Here is a 24,269-nt window from a genome sequence, read left to right on the forward strand (position 1 = left end):
ACCATTTCGTTCTTTTCAGTTTTTGACATAAAGTAAAAAGTAGGTAAATAACCATGAACCAAAATAAGAAAGTTGTGTCGTTTGGTCCGGATATCATCAACGTTTCTCAAGAGAGTAAAACTTCAAGCAGGGAGTCCACGCCGTACCCTAAACTAAAACGTACCTAAAAAAGGTCAGCTACTACAAAAGTTCCATTCCAATTTAACGAGAAAAACGAGTCGGGAATTGATTTAGATCAAGATAATGAGACATCAAACACTTTACAAATGGCTGAGCTATACTCTATAAGTATAAAAAATTATATTTTAATAATTATTCACGATTTGATATTATTTTTTCCCGAATATAAAGTTTAAAAGGATTATACACTGTAAAAGCTCACTTAGAAGTTAGTAGTATTTAGGGGCTATTTACGTTTCGACGAATGATAAGCTGGTTGACAAAATTGAGAATAGAAGTAAAATCACTTTAGCTTAAATTGCTTGATAAAATTTTACCGTCATTGGAGAATGAGATCGGCTTGGAGAGTCTTTCAAGTAAACTGCATAGTACCTTAGTGTTAAGAAATTGACGGAACATTGTCCTAGTCCAAAGCAAAAGAAGATCCTCAGCAAGCTCGGAAATTCTCAGCAATTCCACAAAGGCTGAGAACAGAATTAAGTGTTACTGAATATGAAGCAGAAAATTTGCATGATAAATATAAATTTATTAAATCTAAAAAGCTTGCATAATTCTCTAATAGTAGTTAAAAAGATGGGTTGCCAATGATGAAAATCCGGGTGTTTCAGTCGAGGGAGCTCCGGATGGAAGTGAACTACTAAAGTTTGCAGAACTGTCAGGCAAAGTAGAAGAAGTAAACAAAATCAAAATAACTAGTAAGAATACAATGTCAATGAAGCTGGATGCGGCTGAAAGTGCATTTTTGTTCAGGTTTTCTGGGCTTCTGACAGATATTTTAACTTTGACAAAGTTCTGCACAAACATCTTTAAAAAAATATCAGATGCAAATACAAACTTTGCTTTGGGTAATTTGACAAAAGGATGTTCCGACTGAGTTACAACAAAACAAAACATTAGTACAAAAATAAATGTTTGTATAACAACACATAAATTAAAATAAAATACATTTGTAAACATTTTTTAAATCTTACTATTACGTTTCGTTTGTAAAAGTATGGTACAAAGTTTCATACAAATTTTGTAATACTGACCTTGTTAAGCCGGTCACTTCACTCGCGGGCCGGTCTTTTCAAGTCTTCCGTATCCGGCCCGCTAGCCGTATGTTTCCCATCCCTAAACTAAAGTATATCAAGCATTCTTAATTCTAACGCCTTTGTTTTGTTTTATCCGTTAACATATGTCAAGAGTAATACCATAGCAACTAAATTGAATGAATTACCTTTATCATATACTTGTTCAAAATATTTCAAAAGCTTAACATTTATCACAAAAATTATTCACAGAACATTAAACAACTTGCTAAACCCTAGACATATAGCAAGTTGTTGTAAGTTATTTTATTTGATAAAACAAAGTATTTTAAAAATTAGTAAGAATTGTTTGTATTACGTCACAATAATTTTTATTGTCTACTCAGGGTCGGCAGCCTTTTGTAACTTGCAAGCCATTTATATTGGAAAAAGTTTAGAAATTTTCAAACTATTTTTACTAAAGTAAAATATTTCTCGTGTAAGTGTTGTTTTAGTCTTTTATCAGTCGTAAAAAAACTAATGTGTATTTCTAAAAATTGTTTGTCTACAACACACTAAACTTTTACAAACGTTTTTTAATTGCTCACTACTGATTTTCTTTTCAGATTGTCAACTGTAAGTTATATTCTTTGTTTAATTTATTCTTATTTAAGTTTAAATCGAAAAATACTTATGTTTTAAACTCTGCTTTCTACTGACATTTAGTAAGTATATTTTTATGTTAGTTTTTATTGCCGTTATAGTTTGTACACGTTTTTTTTTTTATTAATATGTGAGCTGTTTAGAAAGACTTTATAAAACTTATAATAGCTCTTTTTGCAAACATTCTTAATACAAACATTAACTGGTAAAACATATTTAGTTTTATTAATAGTATTTATTTTTTAGAACATTTTTATGATTATGTTGATAGTAATTCGCTTATAGTTACTACTACTAAAAGATAATACTATTAGTTGTGTACTTTTTTAAGCAGTTGAAAGAATATTAGTCTTTTACTTAAAAGTATAAAATTATTTAACTCACTAAGGTAAGCGCATCTAATTTAAACTTTTTACAGATTGAAAAGAATTTTATTTACATTAAGTTTAAGTAAAATGATGTTATTCAAAAAATTGTATACTTAACCTAAAAGTTACTGGAAGTATTTCAATTTGATATACAATGAAAAATTAGTTTAATCCCAATGTTATACTAGGGAACGGTCACAAAATTTTCCATAAAGCGACACTTTAGCAAGTCGCTTTTGCACGAGAGCTTAAACTCTTCTAATTAAGAACTTTTTTGATTAAAACATTATATTCATTAAACAAAAACTCTTTTGTTAATATTTGTAACCCGTTCTCTAGTATAACATCGGTGTTAAACTAAACTTTTCACGGCTAATAAAATAAGTATGCTACCAGTAAGCGATAGGTTAGGTACCTAATGTTTTGTACGAGAACCTTAATCATAGATTAAGTATAAAAGAACCACGTTTTATTGTTATAAAAAAATCAAAATACTTATGGTCAACATAGAGAGTTAAAGAGTTTTGTATTTTTTGGTGAGTTAGTTGTAAAATCGCTTGCAAAAACATTAGCTAAATTTTCAGATACTTTCTCGTCAACTTACAGCTTATAACAATGGACAAATATTTATTAAACATTCTGAATTTTTTACACCTAAATATTTTATATCCACTAGCAGGTGTCAAGAGTAATACAACAGCAACTAAACTGAATGAAATATGCTATTTTATAAGTTTGTTAATACTATTTAAACTTGTTATTTACGGAACATTAAACATTTAGCTAAAACTGAAACATATGTTGTAAATTATTTTATTTTAGAAAACAGTGTAACTAAATCATCAGTAAGAATTGGCTGTATTACGTCACAATATATTTTAAAGTTTACTAGGGTCGGCAGCCTTTCGTAACTCGCAAGCCAATTTTACTAGAAAAGTTTTTCCCAAAACTATCTTCTTAAAAAATATTTTTTTAGATCTACAGTTACTAGAAAAACATCGTAATAAACACTACAAAAATGCAACTTTAAACTAAAGTTATGACTAATTAAGCAATAAAAGAGTACTGTTAAGATAAACTTATCTAATTAAGATGCTCATTTTAATTATTTTATCCATATAATTCATCTTTATAGTTTTTAAAAAGTTTTCTTTTTAATAGAAAGTTCCTCTTGGGTTATAGATTTTGACTTTAATGGCCGCAGTTAGCCGACCCCTATATTTATTGACTCAATGTATCTTAGTTTTGAATAATATCTTTTAATTTATCACCACTAAAATTGGGGTTTAATAAATACTTACTCAAAACATTATAAATATACTTAAGTCGTACCTCCCAAAAAAAGTATATTTTTATACAATTTAAACAAAACAATGTATATACAAATGAATTTTTTAGTTTATAAAGTATACAACATAAATAAACATATTGAACAAAGAAATAAAAAGTGTTATTAAAATATTGGTTGTAAAAAATATTAACTTCATTTATAAAACTTAAGTTCTTAGTATATTCAGATTAATAAAAACAGAACAACATAATTCAGTAAGAGAGTATAAATAACTATTTTTTCCTAAAGGAAAACGACCAATATTTATTTTTATATTGTCTTAAAATAAACTCTATATTGAATATTAATTTATCACGAAATAAAAAGTTTTAAAATTGTAAAATTCAGTTTCTGCAAAAAAAATCTTCACGACTAAATCGTACACAAACTAAATATTTGTAAAAAGGTAAATACTAACAATTCTAAAACAGTGTTTTTTGTTTAATTTTTTCATCAAAAATTGACAGGTTAAAAACACTATGCTTACATAGTTTATATTGATTACAAAACAGATACTAATTTTTTAATCTTTTAGTAGCAAAAAATTTTAAAACTATACAATAAATTTATATATATTTTTTTCTTTTAAGAAGAATTAGAACTGTGTATATAAGTTTTTATTATTTGTTATAAAGATATTTTTTCCATTGATAATGTATTGAATGAAACATAGTTTTTCATAAATAATTTAAAATAATAAGATATTTTTCGTAATGTAAACAAACAACTATGAAGCTCATATACATTTAGCTGATAATAAAAAAGTTTGAAAGTACACATGAATAATAGAAACAGTTTTAAGCAAATAAATTTTAAATACAAGCTTTATAACTATCTGCTAATTTCAGAAAAACTATTTAAAAAAAATATTCACTATATTAATTAAAACAAACTGCAAAATTAAGAAATTGATTGTTTATATTACATATACTCTTGTTTGATTATTGAATTTTTACCATATTGTAAGACTTGAGTCATATGATGATGTTTGATCAGAATCTTCTGGTCTTCTGAGATAATCACTGTTGAAAAATTTTGAGTTAGTAATTAAAAAGCTGGTTGATTTGATAAAGAATCGTAAATTGTATACGTGATTTAATTGATTCAGTGGTTTTATTGTTTAAAACAAAAGTAGGACAATATAAAAACTGTTTAACAATTTAATTTTAGAAATAAACTAAGATGCAGTTAAGTTACATATGTGCAAACACTTTTAAAAACTTTAATTGAATAATTATAATAAAAATGATAGTAACAATTAATGCACAGTACTAACAATTTATAAGTTAACAAGTATATATTTGAAAAAATAAAAAAGAGTAACAACGCTCAACAACTACGTAGCTTTCAAATTATACATCAAAATAATTTTTATAAACTGAAATTACTGAAGATAAGTGTAATATTGTAATTACTAATCTATAAGACAAAAACGTATTAGTAAATATTTTGATGCAACAAAACAAACTTGATTTAAACAAACAACTAACCGATTAGTAAACACTGGTGGTTGTCCTCTTTTTAATTTTGCTACAAGTAAGGTTTGATAACCCCCATATGATATTTCGATTTCAACTTCCTGTTATGTAAATTAAAAACTTTTTACATATGAAAATAATTTATAACAATTAATAACACAAATTACAACATTTTACTAACTTGAGTTAAAACTAATTAAATTAAAAGCTAACATCATCAGAAGCGATGTTGTCTGTTTGAAAGTTTGAAATTTTCTCATCAAATTTTCTACAAGTTCTCAAATTTGTTTCATCGTTAACACGAAACCAGATACGAATCCTTTCAATTTGAGTTTTATTGATGGAGTTGATTAACAATGAAATAAATTCCTCATTGTAATTGTAATCATTGAAAGTAAGATATTCAACCTTTTTAATTATTTTTAACTTTATTTTGATAAAACTTTCAAGTTCATGTTATGCATTTACTAATATTTTTAGCTAGATACAAAATAAAATGTTACAAATATCATATTTATTCTTGTTACTTTAATTGACACGAAACAAAATCATAATAAATGTATTTTGTCAAAACGATAAATATAAATAAATAAATGTTTCAAAACTGTTGTTCGATATTTATTTATAACATGAAAATAACTAAAAGAACAAAATAAATTTCAGTAACATGAATTTATCTGAACAATATTATAAAAGAAAATAACAGTTCAAAATTTTTTTAACTAATGTTAAAACAAACTTTGATATGTGATGTTGATAAAGTTCTTATCATCCTCTTTAGATTATTTGTATTTATATAAGGTAAATTCAACTTTTTTATTCTAGTTACAAAGTTACTTATAAATAATACGTCGGTTGTAACTTGTGGGTCGTCGATCTCAATAACAAAACGGTAATTTCTTAAAACTGACTTCAGTTCGTTTATTATGTTGTGATCACAAATTCCATTGTAATCTTTTCTGGTTACTTTTGAATGCGGAGCTGTAGTAATTTATTTTTGTTGGTTTGTTACTAAGTATATTTGTGTTTTATTTAGTTTTAATAAAAACTTACTCTTATTTTTAATAAAATAAATTTCTAAGTTTTAAATTTTAACAAAAAGCTTAAACAACGTTAGTTTTATGTCCTTTTAGTAAATTACGAGCTTAAATGTCACATAACGCTTCTTAAACAAATAGCAATATAATTTAGATAAAATACTTTGTGTACTTATACGATAACATTATGTATAAAAACAAATGGTTAGATATTTTCATAAAATAAATTTAATAAATAAAAGTTAAACATGTAGGTAAAAGTTTAAAGTAGTCAAATAATTTTATTTTCTAACATCAATTTTATTGTACATTCTAAAAATTACGAACTATGGATAAATTAAATCTCTTTTATACGTATTAGTTTAATAAAATATTGTTAAACTAATTTTCAAAGTAAATTACTAACAACTAGTATGTAACACATAGTTTCTATGACAACTGATGATATGTTCTGCTGATTTTTTAATAAATTTTGTTTTCTTTCTTATCAGTTCATCATTATCTAAAAAAAAAATATTTTGGTGTTGAAACTACAGTATAAGTTTAAACAAATAAAATAGCACATTAAACTATGTGTATTGAAAACTTTAGACTGAATAAATACACCACATAAACTTAAATGTACCCTAAGATTTAAACGAATTTAAGAAAATAAGTAAAAACTAACCAAGTACTAGAACATTCAGTAATGAAACTGTGAACATACGCACAGTTGCAAAATCATCTTCTCTAATTGGATCGCCATCTTCATCAAGTTCAGGAAAAGTTTGTTGTAAAAAGCCACAAAAGTTGTTGAAGTCTAGTTTCAACCATGCGAGTCGGCTTGTTAAATATTTCTGTTCAAAATGTGATTTTGGTCGTAGACAGGGTTTAGAAATAAATTAAAAGCTAATTCAGTTTTTAAATTCTACTAACTTTTTTTTTAAACTTTAAACTGAAGATATATCATTTGAAAAATTTTGTTAATGTTTGACTTACTTCAGGATTAAAGTTTAATTCAAGCATATCAAGAAAAAATAGATCGTAATACTCAGTGTTTCCAAAGCATAATATTAAAACTATTTTTGCAACAAGATGCAAACTTAAATACCGATAATATTTCAAAAGTTAATAAATGTGTCTTTTTTAGAAAAAAAAAGTTTTCGAAAGGTTTAATGTCTACTTAAGTAATTTAAAATTATATTACAAGCTTAAACAGCGATTTTTAACATTAAAACTCTACTTACATAAAATATCATCAAAAAACTAATGCTAGATTCATTATAGTATAACGACTTGAAAAAATTAACGTGTAAGACGGCATGAAAATCATTAATACTAATTCAAAGTTTATGTTTAAACTTGATAAAAACTCAATAACTTTTAGTTTTCCAGACACTGTAGACTTAAAATAATGATTACTAACTTATTAAACTGTATAGTTCTAAATTGATATTGAATCTCATTTTAACAATAATAAAGATTTGAACACTTCTAAAAAAATATTTTATAGTTTTGACATTTTGAGGTTTATTTGAACACTAAAACGTTTGATGACGTTGTTGAGTCATTATGACGTAACGAAAATCCGTAAGTGCGATCAGAGAGTTCTAAACACAATAAACATCAATTCAATTTACTTTCAACACAAATACAATAATGAATTTTTAACACCAAGTAACATAGTGACAAAAACTTTTGAAAATTTGTTATTTTTGCTAAAATATGCACGATAGAATAAAATGATGTTACCATTTAAATAGTTTATTTTAAAAGTGCTTTACAGCAAACCGAACACACTTTAGAGTTATTAAAAAATCATAATAGAACAAACTATCAAAGAATGATTGTTGGTAGTCTTTTATGAGTCGCGGACCAATTTAGTATGAAAAATTCCCGCCGCTGATTACAGCAAAAATGGTTTCGAGGGCTAATGATATTTTAAGAAAATATTGTACATAGTTTGATAACATTATTTCAAATCGAAAATGTAATAAAGTGTGCGGTAAAAAAGCACTATTAAATATTATTTCTTTGGTTTAGACTAAAACTTTAAGTTATTATAATCAGAATCTTTATCTAATTATGTTAAAAAGCATGTTTTACCCGAAATATTAACTGGTGTTCGCATATTTTTTTTTGCGGGCTGCATTTTGCCTACCTTGTTGTAGAATGATGATTATTGTGCTTCAAACGTGGAAAAACTAAGTACTCGCTACTAAACATGTTGGTTAAAGTAACATTTTAATTTTATTCAAACCAATTTTAGAACTTTTAAAGCAAGGAAGTTTCTATGCCTAATAATAACTTTTAGAAAAGACAGAGTTTTTATATTGCGTTTTTTATTATAACGGTACTGATATAGTACACAGAACAATGTATACAAATACTTAACTAAAACTTTTATTTAAGATGCCTCTTCAATTACGAATACACAGTTGAACAAATGACCTTTTATAACTTTATCGCTTTCATTACTAAAAAATAACACCTAAAATTAACCGTTCTAACAATATATTAAGTCAGAACTTTTAAACAATTATATTAGCAATATTTTAGAAAAAAATATTAAATCGTGTTTACATTTAAGCTTCCAAAATTTTAATTCCACAAAAATGTTCACAATAAAAATAATTACTTTTCGCGTGGAAACTAGTATATAAGGGTTCGGTCTAAATTGCACGAAACCAAATTTGCACGAGGGCACAAAATTGCACCAGGGAAGAAAACTGCTCGAAGACGATTTTGCACCTAGGGTAAATTTTGCACAACTTAAATTTTTGCACGAGAGTAAAAAATACAGAAAAAAACTAATAAAAATCGAAAAAATTACAGTAATAAAAATAGAGAGAAATAAATAAAAGTAAAAAGAATAATTAGATTAAAAATTAAAAAAAACACTAGAAAACAATTAAATATAAAAAAAAAACAATTACCGATGAGGGTAAGGATTAAGAGTTACAAGTTACAATGATTGTAAAAAATAAAAACAAAATTGAAAAAAAAAACTGAAACGAATAAAAAAAATGATAAAATAATAAAAAATTAAAATTTATCCCGTGCAAAATAGTAAATTGTCTGCTCCTGCAAAATTGTCTTAGTGGAAAAATGACCCTTTGTACAAATTTATCTTCGTGCAATTTTATTCCCTTGTGCAAGAGTGTCTTCGTGCAAAAGTATCTTCGCGCAATTTTGTGCACTAGTGCAATTTTGTCCCCTCATGCATTTTTGTACGCTCGCGAAAATTTGGCAGCTACCCAGTATATAACACAGCTTTATGCTATTTAGATACGGATGATGTAGTACAAAGCTTGGTATATTAACGCTTGACTTATTTTAAGCGTAAAGGTATTTAAAACATGCATACTTATATGGTTACATATTTAAAATCTTTATTCAACACTGTATTAAAATTATATTATATATTGATAGCGGAACTATACATTTGGTTTATTTTTAATATAGATTGTTTGTGCTAGAATTACTTTTTATAGTTACATTATTTTTATTTTTTATAATATAATGTTTGTTTAGTCATATATTTCTCACGACGTCACACAAGTATTAATACCGAAAATAATTTAAAATAAGTCAAAGAGAGTACACTTAGCTTAAATATTAGTTTTTCTTAAAAAGCTATAGCAATCGTCGTCTATAATAACGAAATTAAATCTACAGTACAGTTATTGAAATACTAAAATTAAAACATTTTAAAGGTTATTGTTAAAAATTTTTGTTCGAGCAAAAGACTAATTTTGATTTTAAGTTTAAACTAACTATTAGTAAAATATGAAACACATTTAACTATAAATTTAAAAAAAAATTAAATCATAGAATTACATAACTATTGCGTACCAACTAATAGGAAGTAAAACAAAACTTTTACATAATTTCAACTTAATGTTATGCTTCATCACATAAAAGTTTTTCTAGAAAACTTGATACATTGATATGAAAAACAAATAAAAAACGATTAATCTGTTTTAAGTATAAAAATTTTTAAACTTACAAAAATTTTAAATGCGTCATTCAACACATATTCAAAATCAAGTTACATTTTTATTTAGGTACAATACGATTTTTCTATTTCTCAATGGTTCGTTTTACGCTTAAAAGAAACTTATTTTTTTTAGCTTTTGCGTAACTGCATTAACTAAACGTATGATATCATATAATTTTCAGTGTCTTTAATTAAATTTAGTTTAAATGAGATATAAGAATCTAAATTATGTTAAAGACATGTAAAACACTTATAATGTTTAAAAAGGGCGTCAACTCATAAAGATTTTTTAAACAAATGAAAAGAAAGAAAGTTTATGTTATAAAAATGATTAAATGAAATTTGAGAAAGCAGGTAGAAGATAAATAATTACGTTGTCTATCATATAACGATATTTTCAAATATTTTAAGTAAGTTTCATATCTAACATAAGCTTTTAAAATTCTTGTTCTTTTGCAAAGTTTAAGTATGGCAAAACAGTTCTTTATTTTAGTTTTATTAGACTTTAAATCGTTAGTTTATAAAACATTTAATTAAAAAAAAGAACATTTAGATCTGTAAGTTTAAATTGAGTTAAACTTACAAAGTTATTTTATTAAGCAATATTATACAATGAAAATCAACAATAAAAGTAAATAAAAAAATCGATTGTTAATAATATTGTAATAAAAATAACACATAGTATAAAACATCTAAAATACTAAAATAATAAATATTAAGATATTTTTTTTTTGAAAGTATTGACCTTACAAAGCTAATAAGTTTCATTTTTTAAAGATTTGTGATGTTTTTGTTTTATCTGTAGATAATTTTGTTTTTTTTCCAGAAATCTGATATTTTAAAGACATAATTGAAAAATGTAGCTTAATATTTTCTAATAATTTTTTTATTTTTAAATATATAAACAAAATATTCAGCTATTTTAAATTAAAATAAGTTGATAAACTATACTTAAGCAAACATTAGGTCGAATAACACATTTAAAATATGTCATTAAGTTATAAAGTAACAAGTGTAAAGTTAGATTCACTAAAATAAGCTGATAGAATTGGAACATTTTATCGGAACAAAAATGGTCTTAAAAGGTTTATAAAATCAAATTAAGCGATCTTATTAAATCTTCATTCTTTTGAAAACTCGTATTTGCGCAAAAATAATATCAGAGTTAATGAATTTGTCTCAAAATAGTTTTTTAACGATTAAAAAGTAAAATTATAAAACTGCTACAAAACTGTATTATGTAGACTAAACAATATTCATTAGTCATTACTTTAAAAATTAACGATAATATTAACAAGTAAAAATTTTTTTTTAATTATAATCCTTAATTAACTTACTTTTTGCTATCAAAGTAATTTTTCAAAACAAACTGGTAGTATCTATATTAGTACTTTTTTAACAAAAAATACAGATTAAAATGATTTATAAGAGTAAATAAGGCATTTAATAAAAAAATTAAAAGTATCGAAAGTTATATATTAAATTCTTCCTTTTAATTATTATTCTAAATTGAAAATTAAAAAAACTTGTGTTTAGTTTTAGAATACCTTTGATAGAAAAATAATTTACTTATTAACGAAAAAACTATGAAGTTTTTTAACAAAACTTGTTCATATTTATAACTAAGTACATATAAGTTTTAACAATTAATAAAACATTTAATAATAACACAACAGCTGTACAGTTAAAGTTATAAAATAAAAAAATTGGCAACGGTAAAAAAAGGTATACTTTTACTGTAAAAATATTGAAAATTAAATTTGATAACTATTTACGATGTGATATTTCTTTTGCCAAAATATAAACTTAAAGTATTATAAGGTTTACAAGCTCACTTAGAAGTTAGTAAGATTTATGGGTAATTTACGTTACGATAGAAGTATTTAAGTTACTCAGCTTACTTTTTACCTAAAGTAAATTAAATAGTTTACAGTTGTTATTTGTTTTAAAACTAATAATATTATTCAACTGTTTTTGTAAAACACAGCATGACTTTACTTTTTTTTTATAAATCTCATCAAATAGAATTTTCAATCGCTAAAGAACTTATTTATAAAAATATTAATAACTTTTAAAGTATTTTTTTTATTTTCCAGAGCAGTGCTTCTAAAGTAAGTTTATAAAATACTACTTTAATTAAATGAATACATATTTAAATTAAACTAAAAATATAAAAAAAAAGTTATGGCAGAGTACGTTCATGGCAATTCATTACGAAAATTAAAATTAAGTTTTTTAAATTTTGTAAGAAAATGGTCTTTTTTACAAAAAGTCTCATAGATAACTCAATTTTATCAAAATTTTTATGGTTTTTATTTTAATAATAGTTTACTCACCAGTTTTGAACATACGAGCAAGTTTAATAAAATGATCGATTTTTTCACAAACAAGTTTATATAGTCTATACGATGCAATAATCTGGCTACTTTTTCAAGCTTGTTTCTGGTACAACTTTTACTTTAAGTTTCCGGTAATCTATTTATTTTAAACAAACTATTTAATTTAAAGTAAAATTAATATAAGAAGAATTTTTTAATACTTTTCTTTTTACTAACATTTACATCGACTGCATCCAATCTAATAACTATAAATAGCTACAAGATCAAAACATTTCTGTTTTTATGGACTATCTTTACACTACAACCTGAAAAATTCATAAACTTAGTTAGTTATCTTTTACAAAGACAGTTTTTTAACAGCTTTTAAAACTACTTAACGGGGTAGGTGTCAAAAATGCACAGCATCAATTTAGCGCGGGTCATCACTTTAGCACGGAGTGACACTTTAGCACAGTATAATTTTAAATTTTTTATACTGTTCATTAAATAATGTTTAATAAACATTTTATTACATTGAAACACAGTATGTTTTTAAAATTAATTTATGTTTAGATACCAATTCAATAAGAAACACATTCTAAGTTTAAAATTTATTCGCATGACGACGTTTAGAATTTCCAATTAGTCATTATCAACAAAATACTGTGCAAAAACAACTAAAAATTAGCGATAAACAACAAAGTTTACACAATTTTAAGTAATACAGTCGAAACGTTGTCATGCGAATAAATTTTAAACTTAAAATGTGTTTCTTATTGAATTGGTATTTAAAAACTCCAGTATCCCCACCTGTTTTTTAACTTATGTTTAAAGGTTTTGTACAAAATATTGTATACTTTACCTAGTTTTTACTGGTAGAATACTAATTTTATAAGCCATAAAAAGTTTAGATTAACACCAATTTTATACTAGAGACGAGTCACAAATGCACCTACAAAACAGGTCAAAAAATTTTGCACGAAGCGTAACTTTTGCTTGAAGCGTCATTTTTGCACAAGCTTTGACTATTCTAATTAAGAAAATTTAAAAATTAAAAAAATTTTGTGTGAAGCAAAATTTTTCGATAAACGAAACAATAGTTTGCTTACTCGTTTAGAGGTTGTATCTATTTTGATTACAAAAGAGTAGGTTCGTGCAAAACTGTCGCTTGAAAAATTTTTTGAAAATATTACTGATACTTTTTATCATTAATTTCAAACTTATAACAATGACTAGGGTAGGGGTGGGTAACGTTTTAAATCGGCGTCCTTGGCAGACCGGATCATCTTGAATTATTAGTCTACCAGGTCCAGTATACAGATCCACCCGGATAATCCCTTTTTAGATCCGGATCTTGCCAGTAGGTAAGTAAAAATTATTATTATACTAGCTTTAAAAAACGATTTGAATTCGGCCAGATACGAATTTTGTGGGTCTGGTAAATTATTATTTCGAAGCCATTTAATTTACAAAAATTTCTCAAGTATGACATTTTAAGTTAATGTTCATTAAGTACGAAGACTTCTATATTTGTTATAACCCTGGGCAGAACTAATATATTTTTTATAAATACAATAATTTAAATACTAAAAATTACTCGGGACAAACTTTGACTTGTTAAATTTAACATGAATATTTTCAGCTATTTAAATTTTGAAATTTTCTTTAAGGGTATTGTCAAACTTTAAAACTTTACTTTGGTTAATTTGACAAAAGGATGTTCCAATTAAGGTTTACAAAACAAACATTAGTACAAAACTATGTTTTTATAACTACACGTAAATTAAAATGAAATATATTTGTAATTTTTTTTTTAAGTCTAACTATTACGTTTCGTTTGCAAAAATATGATATGAAGTTTTATACAAATTTTGTAATACTGACCTTGTTAGGCCGGTCACTTCACTCGCGGGCCGGTCTTTTCAACTCTTTCGTATCCTGCCCGCTAGCCGTAAGTAGTCCCTAAACTAAAGTTTATCAAGCATTCTTATTTTTAAAGTTTTTGTTTTATTTTATCCGCTATCAAATGTCAAGAGTAATACCATAGCAACTAAATGAATTAATTAACTTTTTCATATACTTGTTCAAACTATTTAAAAAGCTTAACATTTATCATAAAAAACTACTCACAGAACATTAAACAACTTGCTAAACCCTTGACATATAGCAAGTTGTTGTAAGTTATTTTGTTTTTTAAAACAAAGTATCTTAAAAATTAGTAAGAAATGGTTCTATTACGTCAAAATAGTTTTATTGTTTACTCAGGGTCAACAACCTTTTGTAACTCCCGAGCCATTTATACTGGAAAAAGTTAGAAATTCGCAAACTGTTTTTACTAATCTATCTCGTATAAGTTTTAATTTAGTTTTTTTATCAGTCGTACCGTTTATCTAAAAATTATTTTGTCTACAACACACCAAACTTTTTACAAACGTTTTTTAATTGCTCACTACTGATTTTCTTTTCAGATTGTCAACTGTAAGTTAGATTCTTTGTTTAATTAATTCTTATTAAAGTTTAAATCAAAAATACTTATATTTTAAACAGTGCTTTTTATTGACATTTTAGTAAGTATATCTTTATATTAATTTTCATTGCCATTATAGTTTGTACACATTTTGTTTATTTTTATTAATATATGAGCTGTTTGGAAAGAATTTATAAAACTTATAATAGCTCTTTTTGCAAACATTCTTAATACAAACATTAACTGGTAAAAAATATTTAGTTTTATTAATGCTATTTATTTTCTAGAACACTTTTATGATTATGTTGATAGTAATTCGCTAATAGTTACTACTACTAAAATATAATACTATTAGTTGTGTACTTTTTTAAGCAGTTAAATGAATATAAGTCTTTTACTTAAAAGTATAAAATTACTTAAATTTTAAGTTAAGTGCATCTAATTTTACACTTTTTACAGATTGAAACGAATTTTATTTACATTTAGTTTAAGTAAAATGATGTTATTCCAAAAATTTTGTAATTAACCTAGAAGTTACTGGTAGTATTTTAATTAGATAAACAATGAAAAATTAGTTTAACCCCAATGTTATACTAGGGAACGGTCACAAAATTTTCCATAAAGCGTCACTTTTGCAAGTCACTTTTGCACGAGAGCTCAAACTCTTCTAATTAAGAACTTTTTTGATTAAAACGTTGTACTCATTAAACAAAAGCTCTTTTGTTAATATTTGTAACCCGTTCCCTAGTATAACATCGGTGTCAAACTAACCTATTTACGGCTAATAAAATAAGGATGCTACCAGTAAGCGATAGGTTAGGTACCTAATGTTTTGTACGACATCCTGAATCATAGATTAAGTGTAAAAAAATTGCGTTTAATTGTCATTAAAAATACAAAAATACTTACGGTCAACTTGGTGAGTTAAATATTTTTTTATTTCTCAGTGAGTTAGTAGTAAAGTCGCTTGCAAAATCATTAACGAATTTTTCGATACTTTTTATCGTCAACTTACAGCTTATAACAATGGACGAATGTTTATTAAACATTCTAAATTTTTTACACCTAAATATTTTATATCCACTAGCAGGTGTCATGAGTAATACGACAGCAACTAAACTGAATGAAATTTGCTATTTTATAAGTTTGTTAATACTAGTTAAACTTGTTATTTACGGAACATTAAACATTTAGCTAAACCCGAAACATATAGCAAGATGTTGTAAATTATTTTATTTTAGAAAACAGTGTAACTAAATCATCAGTAAGAATTGGCTGTATTACGTCAAAATATATTTTAATGTTTACTCAGAGTCGGCAGCCTTTCGTAACTTGCAAGCCAAAATACGTTTTTCTCAAAACGTTCTTCTTAGGAAAAAGTTTTTAGATCCACAGTTACTAGAAAAACATTGTAGTAAACACTACAAAAGTGCAACTTTAAACTAAAGTTATGACCAAATAAACAATAAAAGAGTACTGTTAAGATAAACTTATTTAATTAAGATGCTTATTTTAAATATTTATACATAGAATTTATCTTTATAGTTTTTAAAAAGCTTATTTTTAATTGAAAGTACCTCTTGCGTTATATATTTTGACTTTAAGGGCCGCAGTTAGCCGACCCCTATATTTACTGATTCAATGTATCTTAGTTTTGAATTATATCTTTTGATTTATCACCAGTTAAATTGGGGTTTAGCAAATATTTACTCAAAACATTATAAATATACTTAAGTCGTACCTCCCAAAAAAAGTATATTTTTATACAATTTAAACAAACCAATGTATGTACAAATGACTTTTTTAGTTTATTAAGTATACAACATAAATAAACATATTAAACAAAGAACTAAAAAGTGTTATTAAAATGTTGGTTGTAAAAAAATTTAATTTCATTTATAAAACTTAAGTTCTTAGTATATTCAGATTAATAAAAACAGAACAACAATATTCAGTAAGAGAGTATAAAAAACTAAAGTTTTTTTTTTTCCAAAAGGAAAACAATCAATATTTATTTTTATATTGTCTTAAAATAAACTCTATATTGAATATTAATTTATCTCGAAATAAAAAGTTTAAAGTTGTAAAATTCAGTTTCTGTAAAAAAAAATTTCACGAGTAAATCGTACACAAACTAAATATTTGTAAAAGAGTAAATACAAACAATTCTAAAACAGTGTTTTTTATTTAATTTTTTCGTCAAAAATTGACAGGTTAAAAACACTATGCTTACATAGTTTATATTGATTACAAAACAGATACTAATTTTTTAATCTTTTAGTACCAAAAAATGTTAAAACTATACAATAAAAAAAAACATTTTTTTTTTCTTTTAAGAAGAATTAGAACTGTGTATAGAAGCTTTTATTATTGGTTTTAAAGATATTTTTTTCCATTAATAATGTATTGAATGAAACATAGTTTTTTCATAAATAATTTAAAATAATAAGATATTTTTCGTAATGTAAACAAACAACTATGGAGCTCATATACATTTAACTGATAATAAAAAAGTTTGAAAGTAAACATGTAATAATAGAAGCAGTTTTAAGCAAATATATTTCAAATACAAGCTTTATATCTATCTGCTAATTTCAGAAAAATTGTTAAAAAAAATCACTATATTAATTTAAAAAAACTGCAAAATTAAGAAATTAATTGTTTATATTACTTACTTTCTTGTTTGATGGTTGAACTATTCTTATGATGTAACACTTGAGTCATCTGATGATGTTTGATCAGAATCTTCTGGTCTTGTGAGATAATCACTGTTGAAAAATTTTGAGTTAGTAATTAAAAAGCTGTTGATTTGAAGCAATCGTAAAATGTAAACGTGATGTAATTTTTAAGGTGCTTTTATTTTTAAAAACAGAATTCTATCAATAAAAAAATTCTTTTAACAGTTTAAGTATAAAACTTAACTACGACGCTATTAAGGTACAAATGTGCAAACATTTAAAAAAAACTTCAATTGAATAATTATAATAAAAATGATAGTAACAATTAATGCACAGTAATAACAATTTATAAGTTAACAAGTATATATTTGAAAAAAGAAAAAAAGAGTAACAACGCTAAATAACTACGTAGCTTTCAAATTATACATCAAAATACTTTTTTATAAACTGAAATGACTGAAGATAAGTGTAATATTGTAATTACTTATCTATAAGACAAAAAAGTTTTTGTAAATAATTTGATGCAACAAAACAAACTTGATTTAAATAAACAACTAACCGGTTAGTAAACACTGGTGGTTGTCCTCTTTTTAATTTTGCTACAAATAAGGTTCGAAAATAAGAATCCCAATATACTATTTCGATTTCAACTTCCTGTTATGAAAATTAAAAACTTTTTACATTTGAAAATAATTTATAACAATTAATAACACAAATTACAACATTTTACTAACTTGAGTTAAAACTAATTAAAATAAAAACTAACATCATCAGAAGCGATGTTGTTTGTTTGGAAGTTTAAAATTTTCTCATCAAATTTTCTGCAAGTTCTTAAATTTGTTTCATCGTTACCAGGCAACTTGATACGAATCTTTTCAATTTGAATTACATTGATGGAGTTGATTAACAATGAAATAATTTCCTCATCACAATTTAGAGGACGAGACATACTCAACAATTCAACCTTTTTAAGTATTTATAACTTTACTTTGATAAAGCTTTCAAATTCATGTTATGTATTTACTAATAGCTTTAGCTAGATACAAAACAAAATGTCTTAAATGTTATTTATATTCTTGTTATCTTAATTAACACAATACCAAATCTTAATGAAATGTATTTTGCCAAAACGATAAAAATAAATAAATGTTTCAAAAATGTGGTTCGATATTTATTTATAACATTAAAATAACTTAAAGAACAAAATAAACTTCAGTAATATGAAATTATCTAAACAATATTATAAAAAAAATAAGTTGGTCAAAATTCATTTAACTAATATTAAAACAAACTTTAACATGTGATGTTGATAAAGTTCTTATCACCCTCCTTAGATTGATTGTATTCATTAAAGGTAAAAGCAACTTTTTTATTTGAGTTACAAAGTTTCTTATAAACAATACGTCGGTTGTAAACGTTGTGTTGTGGATATAAATATCAAAATTGTGGTTTCTTAAAACTGACTTCAACTCATTTAAAATGTTGCGATCGCAAATTTCATTGTAATCGTTTCTGATTACTCTTTTATGTTCAGCTGTAGTAATTTATTTTTGTTGGTTTGTTACAAAGTATGTTTGTGTTTTATTTAGCTTTAATAACAAAATTTGTGTTATTTCAAATAAAATATAAATTATTAATTTTTTAATTTAAACAAAAAGTTTAACAACGTTGGTTTTGAGAAGTTTTAGTAAATTACTAGTTTTAATGTCAAATAACACTTCTTAAACAAATAGCAATATAATTTAAATAAAATGCTTTATATACTAGTACGATAACATTATGTAGAAAAACAAATGGTTAGACATTTTCATATAACAAATTTAATAAATAAAATTTAAACATGTAGGAATAAGTTTAAAGTACACAATCAAATAATTTAATTATCTAACATCAGTTTTATTGTACATTCTGAAAATTACGAGCTATGGATAAACTAAATCTCTTTTATACGTATTTTATGAAGTTACTGTTAGATTAATTTTGAAACTAATTTACTAACAATAAGTATCGTTTCTATGACAACTGATGATATGTTCTGCTGATTTTTTAATAAATTTTGTTTTCTTTCTTATCAGTTCATCATTATCTAAAAAAAAAATATTTTGGTTTTGAAACTAAAGTATAAATTTATACAAACAAAGAAGCACATTAAACTCTGTGTATTGAAAACTTTAGACTGAATAAATACACAACATAAACTTAAATGTAATCCTAAGAGTTAAACGAATTTAAGAAAATAAGTAAAAACTAACCAAATACTAGAACATTCAGTAATGAAACTGTGAACATACGCACAGTTGCAAAATTGTCTCTTCCAATTGGTCGGTCATATTGATTGAGTTCAGGAAAAATTTCTTGTAAAAAGTCACAGAAACTTGTGAAGTCTAGTTTCAACCAAGCGTGTCGGCTTGTTAAATATTCCTGTTTGAAATGTGCTTTTTGTAACAAACAGTGTTTAGAAATAATTTAAAAGCTAATTCAGTTTTTAAATTCTACTATTTTTTTTTTAATTGAAGACATAAAATTTAATTTTCGATTCATTTATATAGTAGTAAAACACCCAAAAATCGTATCAATAAGATCAAGTCGTTTTATAAAAGAACTACAGGAATTTTTTTTGAATCATATACTTATTTGTATAAAAGTAAAACAAGTTTTTGTAAGACCTTTATGTTGCTTAATAAAAAACTTAATAGTTTTTAGAGGTTTTTTTGTTTCTAATTTAAAATTTAAACTAATTTTTGCCATAATTAAGTAGTTTTTAAGTTAGTTTATTAAATTTTGTTTAGTTTTGTAACTTAAAGCTTAATATTTAATAAAAAATAGCACAGCATTTGATTATATTAGTGCTTAACAACCTGTACATAGAAATATAAGCAAAATTTTCAGTTTATATTTCTTCAATATAAATTTAAAAAAAGGTTTTCTAAATTCTTAGTAGAAACTAAATATTTTGTTTTTTATCATCAACATTCCTAAACAATACAAAGTATATAAAAGTTTTAATTTTTTTATATGCTCTTTAAATTATGAAACGTTTTGAAACGTAACGTAAGTATTAATAACTATCTACCACATATATTTATTTATACAAAAATATAAGTATCTAAAGTATTTAGTAAACAAAAGTTTGTTTTTTGTTTATGAGCATAATTTTGTTACTAGACTCATTATTTACTTTTTCGACGCTTAATTTGTATGGCGTTTTTAATTAGTTATCTAAACATTTAGTATTTAGTCGCCTCTCACAATTCCACGCACATTGTGTCCAAAGCGAAATTTGAAAATAAACGAGAGAACGTTACTATAGTTTTCATTCAAGATGTACATATATGTGAAAAGTTTTGATAAAAACTTTTTATATGCACATATTTTTTTCCTTGCGCACTTAAGACTAAAGCTGTCTTATATGGTATAAGAGAAAAATTTGTGTAATGTTTATTCTTGGTTTTATTTAACATCATTACCGTATTCTGCTAAAAGTTTCTTTTGAGCCTTTTCTTTAGAAAACTATTTATATTGCTGTTAGCTTTAATTATTGTGAGTCAATATTTTTCTAGCAGAACTTTAATAAAAACCGTTTTTAACTATTTAAGCTTATGCTACACTGGCACACAAATAAATGTTTATTTGACCGTCAATAAACATAAGTATAAACAAATGTAAATCTAGTTTATCATTTAAACTTATTAAAAAAAATAATATTTTATCATTTTAATTAATACAACATATTTAGAATACTAAGGATTATTCAAAATTGTGTATTTTTTGAGTAGTCTAAAATACGTAACTAAACGAGAGTGCGTAGATTTGCGAAAAGTGACTGAAATGTTAAAACCTTTGAACAATACAAAAAATATTCATAAAATCATTATTTAGTTTTTAAAAGATGTGTTTAAAATCAATTACTAGTTTAAACGTTAAATATTTATAATAAACAGTTACTAGTATAAAATAATTTTAATTTAATGATGTAAAATAAAAATAAAAAATCTATCAAATAGCAAAACTTAATCAGTTTTTGAGACTTTAAATATACTTGTGTTTTTTGCGTTTTTTTTGACCGATTAAGCCTTAGCTTTATTAATTATACCTATCAGTTGTTTAGAGTTAACTATAACTAAATTTTTCTTTTTAACACGTTAGAACAGTTTAATGTAATTTTTTTACAAATATTCAATATAAATTATAAACATATAAGTTTTAAATTAACTAAAAATTAAAAATCTCTACTAACTATGAAAACGTAAAAAGCTTTTATCACTTAATAAAACTTTAACTAAGATATATGTTTTGTAAAAACAAAAATAACCTGTATGCTCTGATGAGCGAAATAGAACAAGCTTGGACCAACTAAGGCTGAGTTTGAATCTCCATGAACTCCTAAAGCGAGATCCTGGATTTCATTGGGATCAATTCTCAAACTAGTCAAATCATTTTGATCAATGACAACCGATCCTTGCATGGTCTTTTTGTAAGCTAGTTCCATGATCTTACTCATGACATTTGTGTCTTCAATCTCTCCTGCATTGTGTGCACAATCCTGAAGCCTTCTAAGAAGCTCATCAAAAAGACTTGCAGTTGACCTTATTGTTTTCCTAACTTCATCAAGACCAGATAAATTGACAAGCATAGCAAACAGCCGTAGAAAAAGTGGACAGTAAATAAGTTGTTGGACTCTCGGAGACTTTTCTTGAAGTTTTGAAATTATTTGCTCAACATCTCCTGTTTGGATATAAAAAGACATCAGTACCTTCATATTAGATTCAGACAAATCGTCAAGATACAATACAGAATCGGGCTGGATTAATTCACTAAAGTTTAAAACAGAATGAGGTCTTGAAGTTAAAATAAGTCTCACTCCAGGTAACATTTTTCGTGAAAGAATTAGAAACAACAGTTCTGAAGGTAAATACTTCTTATGAACGTCTACAATCGAAATATCTTCAATGCAAGTTATCTCAAACCTTGCCTGGTCCAATCCGTCCAACACAAGAGTTACTTTGTGTTGGTTGGATAATAACCAGGCAAGTGCTTCATCTGTTTGATATTCACTAAAAGTAAGATCACTTGAAAAGTATCTTACTCCTAATTCTAATATGAAATACTTTAGATCAATCGGCTGTCGAGGATCAACAATCATAAGAGGAATGAATAAAGCGTATCGGTTGCAATTAAAAGTGGATTGAACACAACGTTTGCTTAGGGTGGTTTTTCCTGCACCAGCTGGACCAATGAGCAAGATGTATTGGTTTGGGTTGGTTCTTAGTCGTTTATAATTACTTTTAGTTTCTTTACTGTAACCTAAGCGTCTACTGAACTGTCTGAATATTGAATTAGTAGACTGTTGATTCTGAACTTGTATCAACCTAAATTTTGAGTAAAATTTTTGTTAACCACACACTCTGTTACAAAACTAAAGTAAAGTTCTAATTGAGATTTTCAAGCATTTTTTTTTCTATGTTCATGAAAATTTATTAACAAAAAACTTGTAGGGCTTAGTTTATTAGACTTATTGCACACCATGGCAAAATTTTACACAAAAGTTTATAATAAAATACGCTAAGGCATAAATAAACTTTTAAATCCTATTTTAAAAGCCACTTCAAAAATGTACACATGATTCTTTCAGAGTTTTTCTTGTGTAACTTAGAAAACTTTTCGACTGTACATTAGCTATTATCAACATTAAAACTGAGCAAATGTTATTGTAATGATACTACTGTTTATAAGTTTTTGTTTACTAAATTTACTTTAAGTCTTGTTATCTCAATTTACTGTATAATCTATAAAGTAAAATTTTGTATATCCAGTTAGTAAATTTGTTTTACATACTTAGTTTTTAGCATTAATTTTATTTTTGTTTTTTGCACAGTTTTATTATTAGTAATGACTAATAAAAATTGAAAGTTCGTCAAAATGACTATATAAAATAAAATTAAACTACGAAAAATCATGTGTATCTCGTTAAAGGGGTTTTTAATACAAAAGAGTAAACTGAATAAATAAATAGTTTAAATAGCAATGTAATTTAAGTAGTTTTATTAACTTAAAACTTTAAGTTTATACCTCTAATTTTTACAAAACAAATTGTTTTTATAAGTAAATTAAATATTTATCTTTAACTTAAATATAATAAAGAGAAAAAACCTAACCCAACTTTATCATCAAAGCAACTAAATATACTTTAAATTCAAAGCTTATAACTTTAAGTGATTTATTTACTGACAAAAAAGCTTGTTTTATTTTTTTAAAGTAAATGTATTACTACCAAACAAAACTAACCCGACAACGTCATCAAAATAAACTACAGGAGCATGTTTGTAAATTTCTCTTTGTTCATCAAGAACACGATACCTTCCATCAACAAATGCTGTATTCCTTCTAAAGTGATCTTCACTCACTTTCAACACAGGGTGAACCACTGGCACATTTCGATTCATCTCTTCAGTGTCTTTTATTCCCATCGGATCAGCAAGAATTCCACATTTCATCAAAAGTACATCTTTGATTTTGAGAATCAGGCATGTTTCTGTTATTTATTTTATTTATCTTATTTATTTTATTTATTTAATAGTATTTTAGTTTGTTTAAATGGTAATTTTTTAAGTAATAAATTATTACTTATAGTATTTCTAAATTTTATGCAACAAAACAGCATTCAATTAAAATTAAACTTCGTAAGACGAGTTTTAAAGCATTTAAAGAAAACTGTTTATTTTTAGAAACCATAATGAATTGTTATTATACATAAAAAAAAA

At 25.0% G+C, this 24,269-nt stretch overlaps 1 protein-coding gene across 1 annotated transcript; it reads right to left on the minus strand.

The window, feature by feature from the left end:
* Positions 1-17,470: 17,470 nt before the first annotated feature.
* LOC145843233 (uncharacterized) lies at positions 17,471-24,120 on the minus strand. Its single transcript, XM_082950695.1, has 8 exons — positions 23,794-24,120; positions 21,821-22,877; positions 19,761-19,929; positions 19,508-19,594; positions 18,801-19,042; positions 18,275-18,472; positions 18,068-18,162; positions 17,471-17,598 (listed from the first exon to the last, which is right to left on the minus strand). The coding sequence occupies exons 1-8, from the start codon at positions 24,000-24,002 to the stop codon at positions 17,532-17,534; spliced, it is 2,124 nt and encodes a 707-aa protein (XP_082806821.1). The 5' UTR covers positions 24,003-24,120; the 3' UTR covers positions 17,471-17,531.
* Positions 24,121-24,269: the final 149 nt, after the last annotated feature.

The sequence above is a fragment of the Thalia democratica genome, chromosome 8 (genome assembly GCF_965202585.1).
Source record: "Thalia democratica chromosome 8, ktThaDemo2.hap1.1, whole genome shotgun sequence".
In the NCBI taxonomy this organism is placed as follows: Eukaryota; Metazoa; Chordata; class Thaliacea; order Salpida; family Salpidae; genus Thalia; species Thalia democratica.

Excerpts from the sequence above, each read along its gene's own strand:
- LOC145843233 (XM_082950695.1), bottom strand. The coding sequence starts at position 24,002 with ATGAAATGTGGAATTCTTGCTGATCCGATGGGAATAAAAGACACTGAA. Across the intron at positions 19,043-19,507 it reads TCATAGAAACGATACTTATT|CTGAACATAAAAGAGTAATC; the intron begins GTTAGTAAATTA and ends AAATTACTACAG. Across the intron at positions 17,599-18,067 it reads CCACCAGTGTTTACTAACCG|TGATTATCTCACAAGACCAG; the intron begins GTTAGTTGTTTA and ends ATTTTTCAACAG.